Here is a 15,650-nt window from a genome sequence, read left to right as displayed (position 1 = left end):
GGTAATTCACTTAACTTCTCTGGGCCTCAGTATCCTCATATGTAAAATGGGCATGAAATACCCGTTCTCCCTCCCACTTAGACTGCAAGCCCCATGTGGGACAGGGACTGTGTCTGACCAGATTTTACTGTATGTATCTTAGAGTTTAGTACAGCGTTTGGCACCCAGTAGACAACAAATACCATCATCATAATTATTATTACCGTCATACCCAGCAGGCGAGTGGCAGAGCCAGGGTTAGAATTGAAGTCTCCTGATTCTCGGGTCTGTGCTTTTTCAACTGGGCCATGCAGAAAGGAAGATATGAGAAGAATTGTGGGATGAGTTAAGCACTTACTGCAGATCGAGCACCGTACTAAGCGTTGAGGTCCCCCTCTAGACCGTAAATTCGTTGTAGGCAGGGAATGCATCTACCTATTCTGTTATATAGTACTTTCCCAAGCGCTTAGTACAAGCACATCGTAAGTGCTCAATAAATACGATTGATTTATGGGGTAGATAGAAAATAATCAGATCAGACACCGTCCCTTGTTGTATACGGAAACTCGCAGGGTAAGTGGGATAGAGAGCAGGTATTGACTCCTCATTTTACAGGTGAGAAAACTGAGGGAAGTGACTTGTCCAAGGTCATACATCAGAAAATGGGTGAACCCAGTTCCTCCGACTCCCAAGCTCATACCCGGATAGGCAGTACGGTGTAGTGGAGAAAACGCAGCCCCGGAAATTGTAGGAACTGGGTTCTTACCCCAGTTCTGCCTCGTGTCTACTGCGTGGGACCTCGGGCAAGTCACTTAACCTCCCCACGCCTCAGTTTCTGTGTCTTCAAAATGGAGAAAATAATACCGGACTCTACCTCGCGGGAGCGTTGTAAGGGCTAAATCGAGATAAGCCATGTAAGGTGCTTTGGCGTAAAAACACCAAATAGAACTGAGGTGTGTCCTCCAACACCAAATTACTCACTGAACCTCCATTTTGTCTATCTCACCAACGACCCCTTGCCCACGTCTGGCCTGGAACTCCCTCTCCCTTCACGTATGACAGACGACCACTCTCCCCACCTTCAGAGTCTTATTAAAATCACACTGTAAGCTCTTATTGGACAGGGAACGTGTCTACCAGTTCTGTTGTAGCGTACTCTCCTAAGGGCTTAGTACAGTGTTCTGCACACGGTTCGTGCTCGATTCAATACCAGTGATGGATTGATTGATCGATTTCCACTGTGCAAGTCTCTGCATTTTGTGTGTATGCATATGTAACAAGCCCAAAGGAGGGAAGATGCAGCTACAAACCTGAAGCCCACCCTCTTCCCCAGATGCAGACCCCCGTCTCCCCAGAGACCCTTCCAGGGCTGGGCTGGGCTCACCTCGTGGCTCTGAGCCTGCTGAGCAGCTTCCTAGGAGGAAGGGAAAGCAACGCCAGGAAGGAAATGCTCGTCAGAGGTTCCACTGGAACCAGAAGGGGGTGGGGGGAAAAGGGAGGAGGAGAACAGGAAGCAGAGTGGACGAGACAAAAACATCCCCCAGAGAAGTGTTGCCTCTAGGCTTGGCCTACATCGGTGGGGAGACCCAAGGGGTAAAAGACAGTCCTCTCCCTGCTCCCCGATCTAATCTGCGAGGTGCGTCAGAGAAGCCCACCCTGACCCAGATGTGTCTGGGCTGAAGCATCAGGAGGTCAGCGAGGCACCTGATCATCAAAGGGACCCCCCAGCCCCGCCTTACAGATGCCGAACTCAACCCCGGACTTGGCCACGTGCTGAGGTCCACCCCTGCCCTTCTCCGGCCGGGGCCTTTATTAAGGACGCACCGGAATAGGCCGAGTCATCTCCTCTGCCGGTAACCTGGATTCTCGGATGGCCTGAGAAGAACAGCTTCAGGTGAAAGCGACCGGCAACAGGAGAGGAAGAGCGGTAACTGAGGTGCCGTTACCTCCAGGAAAACGGTAGAGACGGGTCGGGAAAAAGGGAGAAGGGAAAAGGGAGGGAGGAGGAAGAAGGGATTAGCAGCATGGTCTGGTGGACAGAGAACGGGCCGGGGAGTCAGGGGGACCTGGGTTCTAATCTTGGCTCCGCCACTTGTCTGCTGTGGGACCTTGGACAATTCGCTTAATTTCTCCGTGCCTCCGTTACCTCATCTGTAAAATGGGGATTAAGACTGCGAGCCCCACGTGGGACATGGACTGTATCCAACTTGATCAGCTTGCGTCTTCCCCAGCACTTAGTACAGTGCCTGACCCATAGTAAGTGCTTAAAAAATGCCATATTTTAAAAAAGGGAAGGGGGGGAGAGGGATTCTCCTTCGGTATCCCGTCAGGGAGCTGGTAAAGGAGTAAAAGCTGTCAGACCCTCTCGTTGTTCAGGGATAGTTCTCGGAACTCACTAGTACAGCCAATCAATCAATCAATCGTATTTATTGAGCACTTACTCTGTACAGAGCACTGTACTAAGTGCTTGGGGGAGTAAAACCGAATTAACAAACACATTCCCTGCTCATAATGAGTTTACAGTCTAGTAGAAGTAATAATAATATTTATTAAGTTCTTACGATAGGCAGAACACTGAAAGAGCTGGAAAAGAATTGAGACGTGGGATTAGACTGGGAATTTGGTGGAAATTACTGGAAGTTAAGGCTGGGAGCCTCAGGTTGGACACCCGTTGGCGCATAACAAATACCACATTAAAAAAAGTAATGGGTGGGTGGATTCTCCTTCGGTTTCTGGGCAGAGAGCTAGAAACGGGTAAAGGCTGTCAGAACCCTCTCATTGTTCAGTGAAAGTTCTGGGATCTCCCTAGTAGAAGTTGTAATGGTAGTTACTCTTATTAATAATAATAATAATAATAATAATATTATTAAGCCCTTACTATGCGCCAGACACTGTACTAAGCGCTGGGGTGGCTACGAGCAAATCGGGTTGAACGCAGTCCCTGTCCCATCTGGGGCTCACGGTCTCCAGTGGCGAAGCCGGGATTAAGTGATTACGTGCTTACTATGAGAAGAACCCTGTACGGAGCTCTGGGAAAGAATTCAGAGATGAGATTAGATTGGAAATTAAGAGTGTGAGCTCCGTGTGGGATAGGGTCCGTGTCCAACCCGATTATCCGTATCTACCACAGCGCTTAGGACAGCGCCTGACGCAGAGCAAGCACTTAAAAAATACCAGAAAAAAAAATTTGCCCATTTTTGGGCTAGAGGCTCTGCTAGGATGGCGCTCATCCCAACTGTTTGTGTTGTATGAAGGAGGAGGATGAGCAGGGAAGGGGAATAGGCTGCCCCACCACACGACGGCTCTCGGGGGGGGGGCCGGGTTCCATGTGGAAAGAGCGATCACCCAGCCAGGAGGAGAGGGAAGCAGCGTGGTGTGGTGGATAGAGCATGGGCCCGGGCGTCAGGTCATAATAATAATAATAATAATAGTGGTATTTATTAAGCACTTATGTGCCATGTAGTCTTCTAAGCGCTGGGATAGATGCAAGGTTATCAGGTTGTCCCACATGGGGCTCAGAGTCTTCATCCCCATTTTACAGATGAGGCAACTGAGGCACAGAGAAGTGAGGAGACTCGCCCAAAGTCACCCAGCTGACAAGTGGCGGAGCCGGGATTAGACCCCACGACCTCTGACTCCCAAGCCGGGGCTCTTTCCACAGAGCCACGCTGCTTCTCCTGCTCCTCCACTTTTCTGTTGTGTGGCCTTGGGCAGAGTCACTTCACTCTTCTGGGCCTCAGTTCCCTCATCTTTAAAATGGGGACTAAGACCATAGGCCCCACGTGGGACAGGGACCGTGTCCAACCTGATTTCCTTGGATCCACCCCAGCGCTTAGTACAGCGCCTGGCACACAGTAAGCGCTTAACCTCATCTGTAAAATGGGGATTAAGACTGTGAGCCCCACGCGGGACAACCTGATCACCTTGTATCTCGGGGCTTAGTACAGTGCCTGGCACAGAGCTAAGCGCCTAACAAATACCATCATCGTTATTATTAACAAATATCACAATTATTATTATTATTCGATCAGGCCGCCGGCAGAAAGTGCGGGGAGGTGGCCCAGAAGGTTCTAATCCCGGGTCTGCCATGTGTCAGCTGTGTGATCTTGGACAAGTCACTTCTCTGTGCCTCAGCGACCTCATCTGTAAAATGGGGATGAGGACCGTGAGCCCCACGTGGGGCAGCCCGATCACCTTGTATCCCCCCTACCCAGCACTTAGAAGAGTGCTTGGCACATAGTAAGCGCTTAAAATCCCGGCTCTGCTACTTGTCGGCTGTGTGACTGTGGGCAGGTCACTTCACTTCTCGGTGCCTCAGTGACTTCATCTGGAAAGTGGGGATGAAGACTGGGAGCCTCACGTGGGACAACCTGATGACCCTGTATCTACCCCAGCGCTTCAAAACCTTACTTAAAAATCACCTCCTCCAAGAGGCCTTCCCAGACTGAGCTCCTCTTCCCCCTCTACTCCCTCCGCCATCCCCCCTTTACCTCTCCGCAGCTAAAGCCTCATTTTCCCCTTTTCCCCCTGCTCCTCCACCTCTCCCTTCCCATCCCCACAGCACCGTACTCGTCCGCTCAACTGTATATATTTTCGTTACCCTATTTATTTTGTTAATGAATTGTACATCGCCTCGATTCTATTTAGTTGCCATCGGTTTTTACGAGATGTTCTTCCCCTCGACGCTGTTTAGTGCCATCGTTCTCGTCTGTCCGTCTCCCCCGATTAGACCGTAAGCCCGTCAAACGGCAGGGACCGTCTCTATCTGTTGCCGACTTGTTCATCCCAAGCGCTTAGTACAGTGCTCTGCACATAGTAAGCGCTCAATAAATACTATTGAATGAATGAATGAATGAATGCTCTGCACATAGGAAGCACTTAACAAATACCAACATCTGGAAAATGGGGATGAAGACTGTGAGCCTCACGTGGGACAATCTGGTTACCCTGTATCTACCCCAGCGCTTAGAACAGTGCTCTGCACATAATAATAATGTTGGTATTTACTAAGCACTTACTATGTGCAGAGAGCTGTTCTATATTAAATACATAATAATAGTAACGTTGGTATTTGTTAAGTGCTTACTATGTGCAGAGCACTGTTCTATGTTAAGCACATAATGATAATAGTGTTGGTATTTGTTAACTGCTTACTATGTGCAGAGCACTGTTCTATGTTAAGCACATAATAATAATAATGATAATAATAATGCTGGTATTTGTTAAGTGCTTCCTATGTGCACTGTTCTAAGCGCTGGGGGAGATACAGGGTCATCAGGTTGTCCCACGTGAGGCTCACAGTCTTCATCCCCATTTTACAGATGAGGTCACTGAAGCACAGAGAAGTTAATAGTGTTGGTATTTGTTAAGTGCTTACTATGTGCAGAGCACTGTTCTATGTTAAGCAAATAATATTAACAATAATAATAATGTTGGTATTTGTTAAGCGCTTCCTATGTGCAGAGCACTGTTCTAAACGCTGGGGCAGATCCAGGGTCATCAGGTTGTCCCACGTGAGGCTCCCAGTTAATCTCCATTTTACGGATGAGGTCACTGAGGCCCAGAGAAGTGAAGTGACTTGCCCACAGTCACCCAGCTGACAAGTGGCAGAGCCTGGATTTGAACCCGTGACCTCTGACTCCCAAACCCGGGCTCTTTCCACTGAGCCACGCTGCTAGTAAGCGCTTAACAGATACCAACATTATTATTATTATTATTATTATTAAAAAATACCATTACTGTTATTAGTATTATCATGGGAAGCAGCGTGGCTCAGTGGAAAGAGCCCGGGCTTGGGAGTCAGAGGTCACGGGTTCGAATCCCCCTCTGCCACTTGTCAGCTGGGGGACTGTGGGCAAGTCACTTCACTTCTCTGGGCCTCAGTGACCTCATCTGGAAAATGGGGGTGAAGACTGGGAGCCTCATGTGGGACAACCTGATGACCCTGGCTCTGCCCCAGCGCTTAGAACGGTGCTCTGCACATAGGAAGCGCTTAACAAATACCAACATTATTATTATTATTATTAATCCAGGGTGTCAGTGTGGGGCCTCCAGGACCTGTCACCCTTCAGCCCCCCTCCAGGGGCCCCTGAGGGGAAAAAAAAAAAAGGCGCCATAGCCCGAGGGGCGGGGGCTCCCCTCACACGGCCCCTTTCCCAGCCTCCGATTGGGTGTGGCGGCCGTCCATCGGCGGGGAGGGCGGGGCCGTGCCCGTCACGTTGGCCGCCCCAGCCAATGAGCGACGGGCGTGTCTGCGCGCTGCGCGGTGATTGGTCGGCAGTGAGCGCAGCGGGCCCGCCTCCCGCCGTCACCTCCCTGCCTCCCTGGGGCGGGGCGGTGGGGGCCGCCGCGGAGCAAGCCCGGGGCCGCCCTGGAGGAGGAGGAGCCGCAGGAGGGAGCGATGCGAGGAAGGCGGGGGGCCGGGCTCCCCCACCCCCCACCGCCCGCCCACCTCTTCCCCGCGCCCGCGGCCCGGGGGGCAGGTCAGTACCGGGGACGCCGCCGCCCTTGGGAGTCCGAGGGCGTGGGTGCGAATGTCGCCCCTGCCCCTTGGCCGGGGGGGTGGGGGGCGGGTCGCTTCGCTTCTCTGGGCCTCAGTCCCTTCATCTGGAAAAGGGGGATGAAGACTGGGAGCCTCATGTTGGACAACCTAATGACCCTGGATCTCCCCCAGCCCTTACAACAGTGCTCCGCACATAGCATTTAAGCCATACCAACATTATAATTATTATTATTCTCTGGGCCTCAGTCCCCTCATCTGGAAAAGGGGGATGGAGACTGGGAGCCTCATGTTGGACAACCTAATGACCCTGGATCTCCCCCAGCCCTTACAACGGTGCTCTGCACATAGCATTTAACCCATACCAACATTATAATTATTATTATTCTCTGGGCCTCAGTGACCTCATCTGGAAAATGGGGATTAAAAGTGTGAGCACCACGTGGGACCACCTGATGACCCTGCATCTTCCCCAGCGCTAAGAACAGTGCTCTGCACCTAGGAAGTGCTAAAATACCAGTAGCATTATTATTATTATTATTCCCTGGGCCTCGGTTCCCTCATCTCTAAATTAGGGATGAAGACGGTAAGCCTCATGTTGGACAACCTAATTACCCTGTGTATCTTCCCCGGCGCTTAGAACGGTGCTCTGCACAGAGGAAGCGCTTAAATACCGACATCATTATTATTATTCTCTGGGCCTCAGTCCCCTCATCTGTAAAATGGGGATGAAGACTGTCAGCCTCACGTGGGACAACCTGATGACCCTGGATCTCCCCCAGCGCTTAGAACAGTGCCCTGCACATAGTAATCGCTTAACAAATACCGACATTATTATTGTTATTCTCTATGCCTCAGTTCCCTCATCTGTAAAATGGGGATGAAGACTGGGAGCCTCACGTGGGACAACCTGAGTACCCTGTATATTCCCCAGCACTTAGAACAGTGCTTGGCACATAGTAAGCGCTTAACCAATACCAACATTATTATTATTGCGTTGTGTGGGGTGGGCTCCTGACTCAGTTTCCCCCCAGACCCGGGTGTGGAGTGAAAGCTGACCCCGGCCCCCCCACCCTGCAAGCCGTCAGAGGGAGAATGAATTGGGCGCCTGCACAGAGCGTTTCACTAATGCCACGGTTGATAATGATGATGGCCTTGGTTAAGCGCTTACTATGTGCAAAGCACTGTTCTGAACTCTGGAGGGGGGTGGTATAAAATCATCAGCTCGTCCCACGTGGGGCTCACGTGGTTCAGTGAAAAGAGCCCGGGCTTGGGAGTCAGAGGTCGTGGGTTTGAATGCCGCCTCCGCCACCTGTCAGCTAAGTGACTGTGGGCAAGTCACCTCACTTCTCCGGGCCTCAGTGACCTCATCTGGAAAATGGGGATGAAGACTGTGAGCCTCACGTGGGACAACCTGATGACCCTGTATCTCCCCCAGCGCTTAGAACAGTGCTCTGCACATAGGAAGCGCTTAACAAATACCAACGTTGTTATCGTTATCCCCTTTTCACAGATGAGGTCGCTGAGGCCCAGAGAAGCGAAGTCCAGAGTCACCCAGCTGTCAAGTGGCGGAGCTGGGATTAGAACCCACAGCCTCTGACTCCCAAGCCCGGGCTCTTTCCACTGAGCCATGCTTGCTCCTCTATCGTTATGTGCCAAGCACTGTTCTAAGCACTGGGGTAGCTACGAGGCCATTGGATTGTCCCACATGAGGCTCGCAGTCTTCATCCAGCGTGGCTCAGTGGGAAGAGCCCGGGCTCGGGAGTCAGAGGTCGTGGGTTCTAATCCCGGCTCCGCCACTTGTCAACTGTGTGACTCTGGGTAAGTCACTTAACTTCTCTGTGCCTCAGTTACCTCATCTGTAAAATGGGGATTAAGACTGTGAGCCTCACGTGGGTCAACCTGATTACCCTGTATCTCCCCCAGTGCTTAGATCAGTGCTGTGTACATAGGAAGCGCTTAACAAATACCAACATTATTATTATCATCCTAAAGTCAAGGAGGCAACTAATTTCTTCAACTGGGGAGGGGGAGAGGGAGTAAAGTTCACGGGGGGGGAATGTTTGAACAAGGTCTGTAGTCGAGGGGATTAGAGAGAGTGTGGAAAATTGAAATCCCCAGATAATCCACATACTTCATTTAAATCTTTCTCCTACACCCAGCCTTTTTGCCGGAGTGGGTTTTTTTCCTTTCCCCTGCTACCTGATGAGCGGAGAAATAACCTAAAGGCAGGAGGACAAAAGGACTCCAGTAATCCCCACATTGGACAATGGAGTTGACTGTATTTCTTTTGCAACTTTGTTGATCTCAGGGGCGACGGGAAGAGCTGCCTCTTCCCTCTTGCCAATGTCTTGGCTTTCCGTCTGAGCAGCTTCTGGGATCCTGGCGGCCACTGAAGCTGGAGGAGGTGGCACTGGAGGGGAGAGGGCTGGCTTTAATGGTGGGGTTTGTTAAGCACTTCCTCTGTGCCGAGCACTGTTTGAAGCACTGGGATGGGTACAAGATAATCAGATCCCACATGGGCTTAGAGTTCAGGTAGGAGGGAGAACGGGTGTTGACTCTCCGTTTTGCAGATGAGGCAGTCGAGGCACTAGGAAGTGAAGTGACTTGACCCAAGATCACCCAGCAAGTACGTGGCGGAGCCAGGATTAGAACCCGGGTCCCCTGACTCCCAGGTCCGTGTTCTTTCCACTAGGGGAGCAGTGTATTATTATTATTATTAGACCGTAAGCCCGTCATTAGACTGTAAGCCCGTCAAAGGCCAGGGACTGTCTCTATCTGTTACCGATTTGTCCGTCCCAAGCACTCAGTACAGTGCTCTGCACATAGTAAGCGCTCGATAAATACCGTCGAATGAATGAATGAATGTATCCTAGCGAATAGAGCACAGGCCTGGGAGTCAGAAGGACCTGGATTCTAATCCCGGCTCCGTCGCCGTTCTGCCGTGTGACCTCGGGCAAGCGACTTTACTTCTCTGTGCCTCAGTTACCTCATCTGTGGGATTAAGACCGTGAGCCCCATGTGGGACGAGGACCGTGTCCGACCCGATTAACCTGTATCTGCCCCAGCGCTTAGAACACTGCCGTACACCGAATAAGCACCTAACAAATGCCATCATTATCAGGTGGCTTCGTGAGTGGATTCTGAGTTTTAGAAGCCTTCCCCCTTTGCTGACTAATTATTTAGGGTGTTGTGGATGATATGAGGGCAACCGGGCCCCACCCTAGAGGTGGCCGCATTGCAGATCGGGTGTGGGCAGGTTTGGGGGTAAATATGTTTCAAGTGCCCTGGTCTTGAAACGGGAGAATCCCCCAACTAGCAATTATCTCCTCCACAAGAAGGTTCCAGGTCAGTTCACAGCCCCTGGGCAGTATCTATAAACCGTGGGACTGGAGCATCTCTCCTGGGAAACGAGAAGTTCCCGGCGTCCTGTTCAGTTTGTGTGGGAAGTGGTGAACGAGAAAGCCTGGGCCCCTTAGGGGAAGCTCACCCAAAAGGAAGTCACTGAGGTGCCCTGCTTAAAAGGGAGAGGATAAATTCCACTAAATGAGTCGTCGTCGGCTACCTCATCGAGTTTTCCTCCCCCCCTTCTTTTTCCTCCCTTCTCTTTTTCTTCCTTCAGGTGTCGGCTCCGGTGAGGAGCACGTCCTAGATCTGGAGAGTCTGGCCGGTCCCGGGAGGGGTGGGGTTATTTGAGTCACCCTCCCTGGCTTCCTCAGATGTGAAGTCGAGACCCGGGGTTGGCCGCGGGAGCCCTTCCCAGCGAGAGAGGGGGCGGATCGTTCCCGGGGAGGTGGGGAGAGGCTGGTCCAGAAAGGACTCTCGTGATCCTACCCCATGGCCCGGAGATTCCCCACAGCCGCCAGATCCCAGAAGGTGGCAGCAAGAGGAGACGCTGAAACTCCACACCGGGACGTCCGGAAGCCGCTGGATTTATTTTAGAGCCTCCAACCGAAGCTGCTTTCAAACGGAGAAGAAGCTGCCGGGCACTCCGGCCCCTCTCAGGTTCTCTCCCGCATTGCTGCTGATCCTCAGCTCGTCACCCCAGAGCGGGGAGGCCCTGTGCTGGGCTGGCTTCCCTGGGGAGAGCCCAACTGCTAAGAACCAAAGAAGCCAATCCCAAGTGAGAGTGGGGAGGAGAGCGGGCCGCTCCTCTGATCTCTGGACCTGATTTTTTTCTCCTCCCCCCCCCCTTTTTTTTTTACTTCCCTAGCGGTCGGTGCCTTAGTTTTATGGGGGTTTCTTCTCCCTCCCCACAATTGTTCCTCCCGCTCTTGGCTTCGGTGCTTGATGGGGCTGCCCGTCGGAGGGGCGGTCTTCGCGGCGGCGAGCAGCAGCGAAGAAATACAAGGGGGAATCCCTCGATGCGGGAGGCGACCCTGCCCTCGGCCACTAGCCCGGGGTCGCTTCCCTTAGCTCTCTCCCGCTGAGACTTTCCCCTCCCCGAGACGAACGGAGCGAGTTCCCCCGCCATGTCCTCCAAGCCCGAGCCGAAGGACGGCCGCCAGCAGAGCGAGAGCGTCCCACCCGCCCCCTTCTCTCCGGCCGACGGCCCCGGCCGGGAGCCGACGGCCGGGCCCTCCGAGCTCCTGGGTCCGGACGGGGAGTCCGGGGTGGAGGTGGTGGTGGCGGAGTCGCGAGCCAACGCCAAGGGGCTGCGGGAGGAGGACGCGCTCCTGGAAAACGGCAGCCAGAGCAACGAGAGCGACGACACCAGCGCCGACCCGGGGCCCGAGGCCGCCTCCCCGCTCAAGGAGACCTCCTTCTCCATCGGCCTCCAGGTGCTGTTCCCCTTCCTGTTGGCAGGGTTCGGGACCGTCGCCGCGGGCATGGTGCTGGACATCGTGCAGGTGAGAGACCCGCGGTGGGAGGGGGTGGCCGAGGGGGGCCTCGCCCCGCCCGGCCTTCGGGGAAATCCAGGGTCTTTGAGCTCTCCCGGTTCTTCCCTCGCACCCTCGGCTCCTCTTTCCTAGAAGCTCGTTTCCCCTTTGGACGGCGACCTTCCCTCTATTCTGAATACTGTTGCTGCCTCCAAGAAGTCCCGCGCGGGTGGGAGGGAGGTGGAACGGTTGAGGGGAGGGCAGCCTCTGCCCGGATACCAAGCTCGCAACCCACCTGGCCTCCTGCCCTTTCACTGGAAGCTTAAGGAGGCACCGGCTCAGCGGGAAGCTTGGTCCTAAAGTCCCTCTGCTGGGGGTAGGAATTTGGTAATTGGCTATGGGGTTGGGGGTGGGGGAGTGGGGCGGGGCGGGTCTTGGCCACAGAAAGTTTCGGTGACTCCTTATCGGAAACGCACAGGCAGCCCAGGTCCCTAAAGGCACCGAGGGGAGCAGGCCAGTGGTTTAGAAACAACTTTGCAAATGAGAACAAAAATACATTCAGCTGGCCTTCCTTCCATAAAGCCCTGGGGGAACATCTCTTCTGGCATCTAGCGAATACCTGCCCCAGGCGAAGGGGGCGAGGCTTTCGGCCGAAGCGGCTTCTAGAATTAGGCAGGAGCTCATAATCCTTTTCTTGTGGTAGGCGAAGAGAAACAGTGTGGCTTGGTGGAAAGAGCACGGGCCCGGGCGGCAGAGGTCCCGGCTTCCGATTCCGGCTCCACCACCTGCCTGTTGTGTGACCTTGGGCAAGTCACTTAACTTTTCTGTGCCTCAGTTACCTCATCTGTAAAATGGGGGATTAAGACTTTGAGCCCCAGCTGAGACATGAATTGTCTAACTTGATTGTCTTGTATGTATCCCAGTGCTTAGTACAGTGCCTGGCACGTACAGTAAGCATTGCACAAATACCATAAAAAAATGAAAAGGCTGGAGCGTGGGTCAGTGGGGCCGGGACTCCTTTTCTTTAAAAGTGTCCAAGTCATTTGAACCTGCCTCGGTGACATCGTGGAAGGGCTCTTAGGCTGGGCTGGCCCTAAGCAGTTGACCTGTCGAGAGGATCCTGAGCTCTTTGAAGGGTCTAAGGGGATGAGGGGTTTGGGGGGGATGGTAGGACTCTGTTCTGCTTCTCCTGGTGGAGTGGGAGAGGTGGGGATGGGCAGTCCCAGATCTGGGGGGGCGACCCCCCATGGTGCTGTCGTTTCTAAGCAACTCTTCCCGGCTCCCAGCGGGAAGCCGGGTGTCCCGGAGGCCTGCCGGCCAGCTCCAGCACCTTGGCTTGCATCCTTCAAGAGAAACAACGCAGCTGTTCTCCGGTGCCACTTCATCATGTGTTTACTCTGAGAGACACGTGCTCTGCCCTTCTCTCCCACCCTTCCCCACCTCAGCCGGCCTAGGGCTCTGATGGCCGTGGGAGTTGATCAGAGGACTCGGGAGTCTCATTTCGTCCTCAGGGGGTGGCCTTGGCGCCCTCAAACCCCGGCTTCCCTCCCCGGCGCTGATCGACTCACTCGGCGGAGTTGCTCACCCTGGGGGATAGGAGAACCCAGAAATCTGCTTTGACTCAGATCCTGGAGATGGTGCCTAGCTGGTCGCCCCTTCTTAGCCCTCTGCTTTTCAGGCTTCTGAGACCTCTTTTAATGGGCGCTTCACAGGAGAGGAGGGTTGAGGGGAGGGAAGGCAGAGGAAACAGAGGTTTGGTCATCCAGAGAGTTTGACCTTGGAAGGAGTGAGGTGGTAAGCCCTGGGGGATTGTGCAGAAAGGTATCTAGGCCTGGAATCTGGGGGTTCACAAAGGGCCATTTTTTCCCCCGTGCACACACTGAAAATTCTACAGTTGCAAGGCCCTGGAGGGATGATCTGGTCCTACCTCCTGTCCCCGACTGGGCGGATCGGGGGCTCAGAGGCCTGAGGTGTGGCTGGGGAACAGGGTGCCCATTCCGAAGCCGGGCCCCCTCATCCTCCCTGTCATCCCCTCTGCCTTCCCTGATGCTACGGCCCACTTCTCCCGGGAGCAGTGGACCGTGTCTAGTCCCCCTCGTCAACTCTACCCCTCTGGTCCTTCCTGTTCCCCGCTGTAACCAGACAGGAGCAGCCGGTCAGTGAACGAGATCGGGTGGGGGCAGGGCGGCTGGAAAGTCGGCCTGTGGGGCGAGGAAGCCTCGGGTGGCCTATCTCCTGTTCCGGGCGACCTTACAACACTGGAGCGGAGAGCACAGAGAGCGGACGCGAAGGAGAGCTGCCGTCGGATGGAAAGCAGCGTGGCCTAATGGCCTAATCCCGGCTCTGCCACTTGCCTGCTGGGTGGCCTTGGGCAAGTCACTTCACTTCTCTGTGCCTCAGTTCCCTCATCTGTAAAACAGAGATTGAGACTCTGAGCCCCACATGGGACAGGGACTGTGTCTGACCTGTGTCTCGTCCCAGCGCTTAGTAGAGTGTGCAGTCTGACTCTTCTTTCCCTTCTCCAGTCCTTTCGCCAAGGTTATCTGTTGCTTTCTCCTATCTACCGCCCTCTTTGCCTGTTGCTGCGTGTCAGCAGCTGGGCCAAGATAAGAGCTGCCAGGGCCCCGTTGCCGATGGAAAAAGTCAGACACTGGGCTCCCTTTCCTGTACTTGTAGCTGGGCTCAAGTTAGGGGTCGGTGTAGGGGGGAGGGGCCTTTTCTTTGTTTTGGAGGGGTAGGAGGGATCAAGGGAAGAGCTGGTCCCGAGGCTGCAGGGAGGAAATGCCGGGGCAGGAGACGTCACCGCGGGCACAGAAAGCCACCTCTCTGTGCCCGACCCTTTGACCTCTGTGGCAGCAAGCGTTTGTCTCAGCACCCTTTCCCTCGGATTGTAAATTGTGGTATTTAAGGGATTGCTATGTGCCAGGCACTGTACTAAGCATTGGCGGGAAATACAAGCACACCCCGATCCTTGTCTGACTCTGTCCCCTCCCTGCTTCCCTCCTGGAGGTGTGGGAAAGCTGAAGCCTCCCTGTGGTAAGCGGAGAAGAGGTTGTGGCACGTGATGTGCTCCCATTTTATCCGGCTGATCATGGGCTCCTCCGGGGAAGCCCCTCGGAGCTCTCTAGTGGCCCCTAATTAGATTTCCCAGGCTGGGGGGGAGATGCATGCCCCCCCCGCCCATCACCCTCCCATTCTTGGGGGACTCCCAGCTGAGTGGGGATCACTTTTAGGCTTGACATTGGGGTGGGGGCAGTGGAGCATGTGAGGCTTCGTGCTCCCAGTTCACCGGCACCGAAGAGAGTTTGTCTTCAGGGCAAGGTGCCGGCCCTTAAGCCTCCCCCAAGTCTCCGGGTGAGCCAGTGACCCCTCCCCCTAAAATGGGACAAAAAGAGAAGCCGCTGCTCTGGCCCTCCACCATTTCCTCTCCCACGTCGCCCGGCATCTGAGCAACTTGGTGGCAGACAGCTGCTTCTCAGCAACTGGCCCGGGGTCCGCGGGGTTTAGGGGGAAGCCTTGTGAGGGGGAATGGCCTGGGGCTCCTTAGTCTGGATCAGAGATGGGGTGTCTGAAGAGCTGGCTTCTGAGTTCCAAAAGGAGGGGGCACGTCCTTGAAGGGATTAGGTCCAAGCCCCATCTCTCTCCCTGTTGTGGAACAAGACTGCTCTCCTCTCCCCAGTGAACTGGGCTAAGATTTGACTTCTGAGTCTAGCTTGGCCATCCGGTCCCTAAGGAAAACCCTGCAGTCTTCCTTAGGCAATAGAGTACAATCTCAGCCTCCTCGCGGGAGGAGCCGAATGGCCCCGTTCAGAGCAGGGCAGGCCGAGGAGCGGAGGCGGTTCCGTCTCAGGTGGGTGGCTAGTTCCTCCTGAGAGCTGTTGGGTGGGAAAAGGGAGAGCGGTGGGTAGAGCGGTGAGTAAAGAGACAGGAGGCCTCTGATTACAACAATCTGAGACCCAAGATCAGGGAGAAGATCTGTGCTTGCCCCTGGCCAAGAACAACAGCCCCTGTCCCCCTACCTCTCTGGCTAGAACCACCCTCCTGGGGATGGCTGCCTATCAACCCTTTCGTTGCCCAGCTCATAATCTCTGGAAAGAGATTGCAGCTTGAGAGAGAGGGTGTGCGGGAGGTGTGTGTGTGTGTGAGAGAGAGAGAGAGAAAGAGTCTGGTGCTGGAGGCTTCTGGAAAGCAGAGCTGGCAGTCCAAGTAGGATGGGTCAAAAGGGAACCTGGCTTTAAGCCCTGTTCCTCATCCCACTAAAACTCCCACTCGCTTCCCTGCCCCATCTGTGTGATTTTTTTAACCCGCCTAAAAGGACCCTAAAGGACCTCAAGGCGAGGAGGGGATCTGCA

General features: G+C 54.2%; 1 protein-coding gene across 2 annotated transcripts in view; it reads left to right on the top strand.

Moving 5' to 3' along the window:
• The first annotated feature begins 1,808 nt into the window (after positions 1-1,808).
• The window catches only part of SLC41A1 (solute carrier family 41 member 1), a 32,144-nt gene continuing 18,302 nt past the window's right edge, over positions 1,809-15,650 (top strand). The window contains exons 1-2 of one of the 2 annotated variants that reach the window (XM_029069174.2): positions 1,809-1,938; positions 10,101-11,328. In XM_029069174.2, the coding sequence (XP_028925007.1) occupies positions 10,951-11,328 (378 nt within the window). In that variant the 5' untranslated portion in view covers positions 1,809-1,938; positions 10,101-10,950. Of the gene's footprint in view, positions 1,939-6,321; positions 6,462-10,100; positions 11,329-15,650 lie in introns of those variants that run through there. The other variant, XM_029069173.1, reaches the window with a different exon arrangement.

Source organism: Ornithorhynchus anatinus, chromosome 7 (genome assembly GCF_004115215.2).
Source record: "Ornithorhynchus anatinus isolate Pmale09 chromosome 7, mOrnAna1.pri.v4, whole genome shotgun sequence".
Lineage (NCBI taxonomy): Eukaryota > Metazoa > Chordata > Mammalia > Monotremata > Ornithorhynchidae > Ornithorhynchus > Ornithorhynchus anatinus.
The sequence above is the reverse complement of the archived record's forward strand: the minus strand, read 5'-3'. Positions and strand labels throughout refer to the sequence as shown.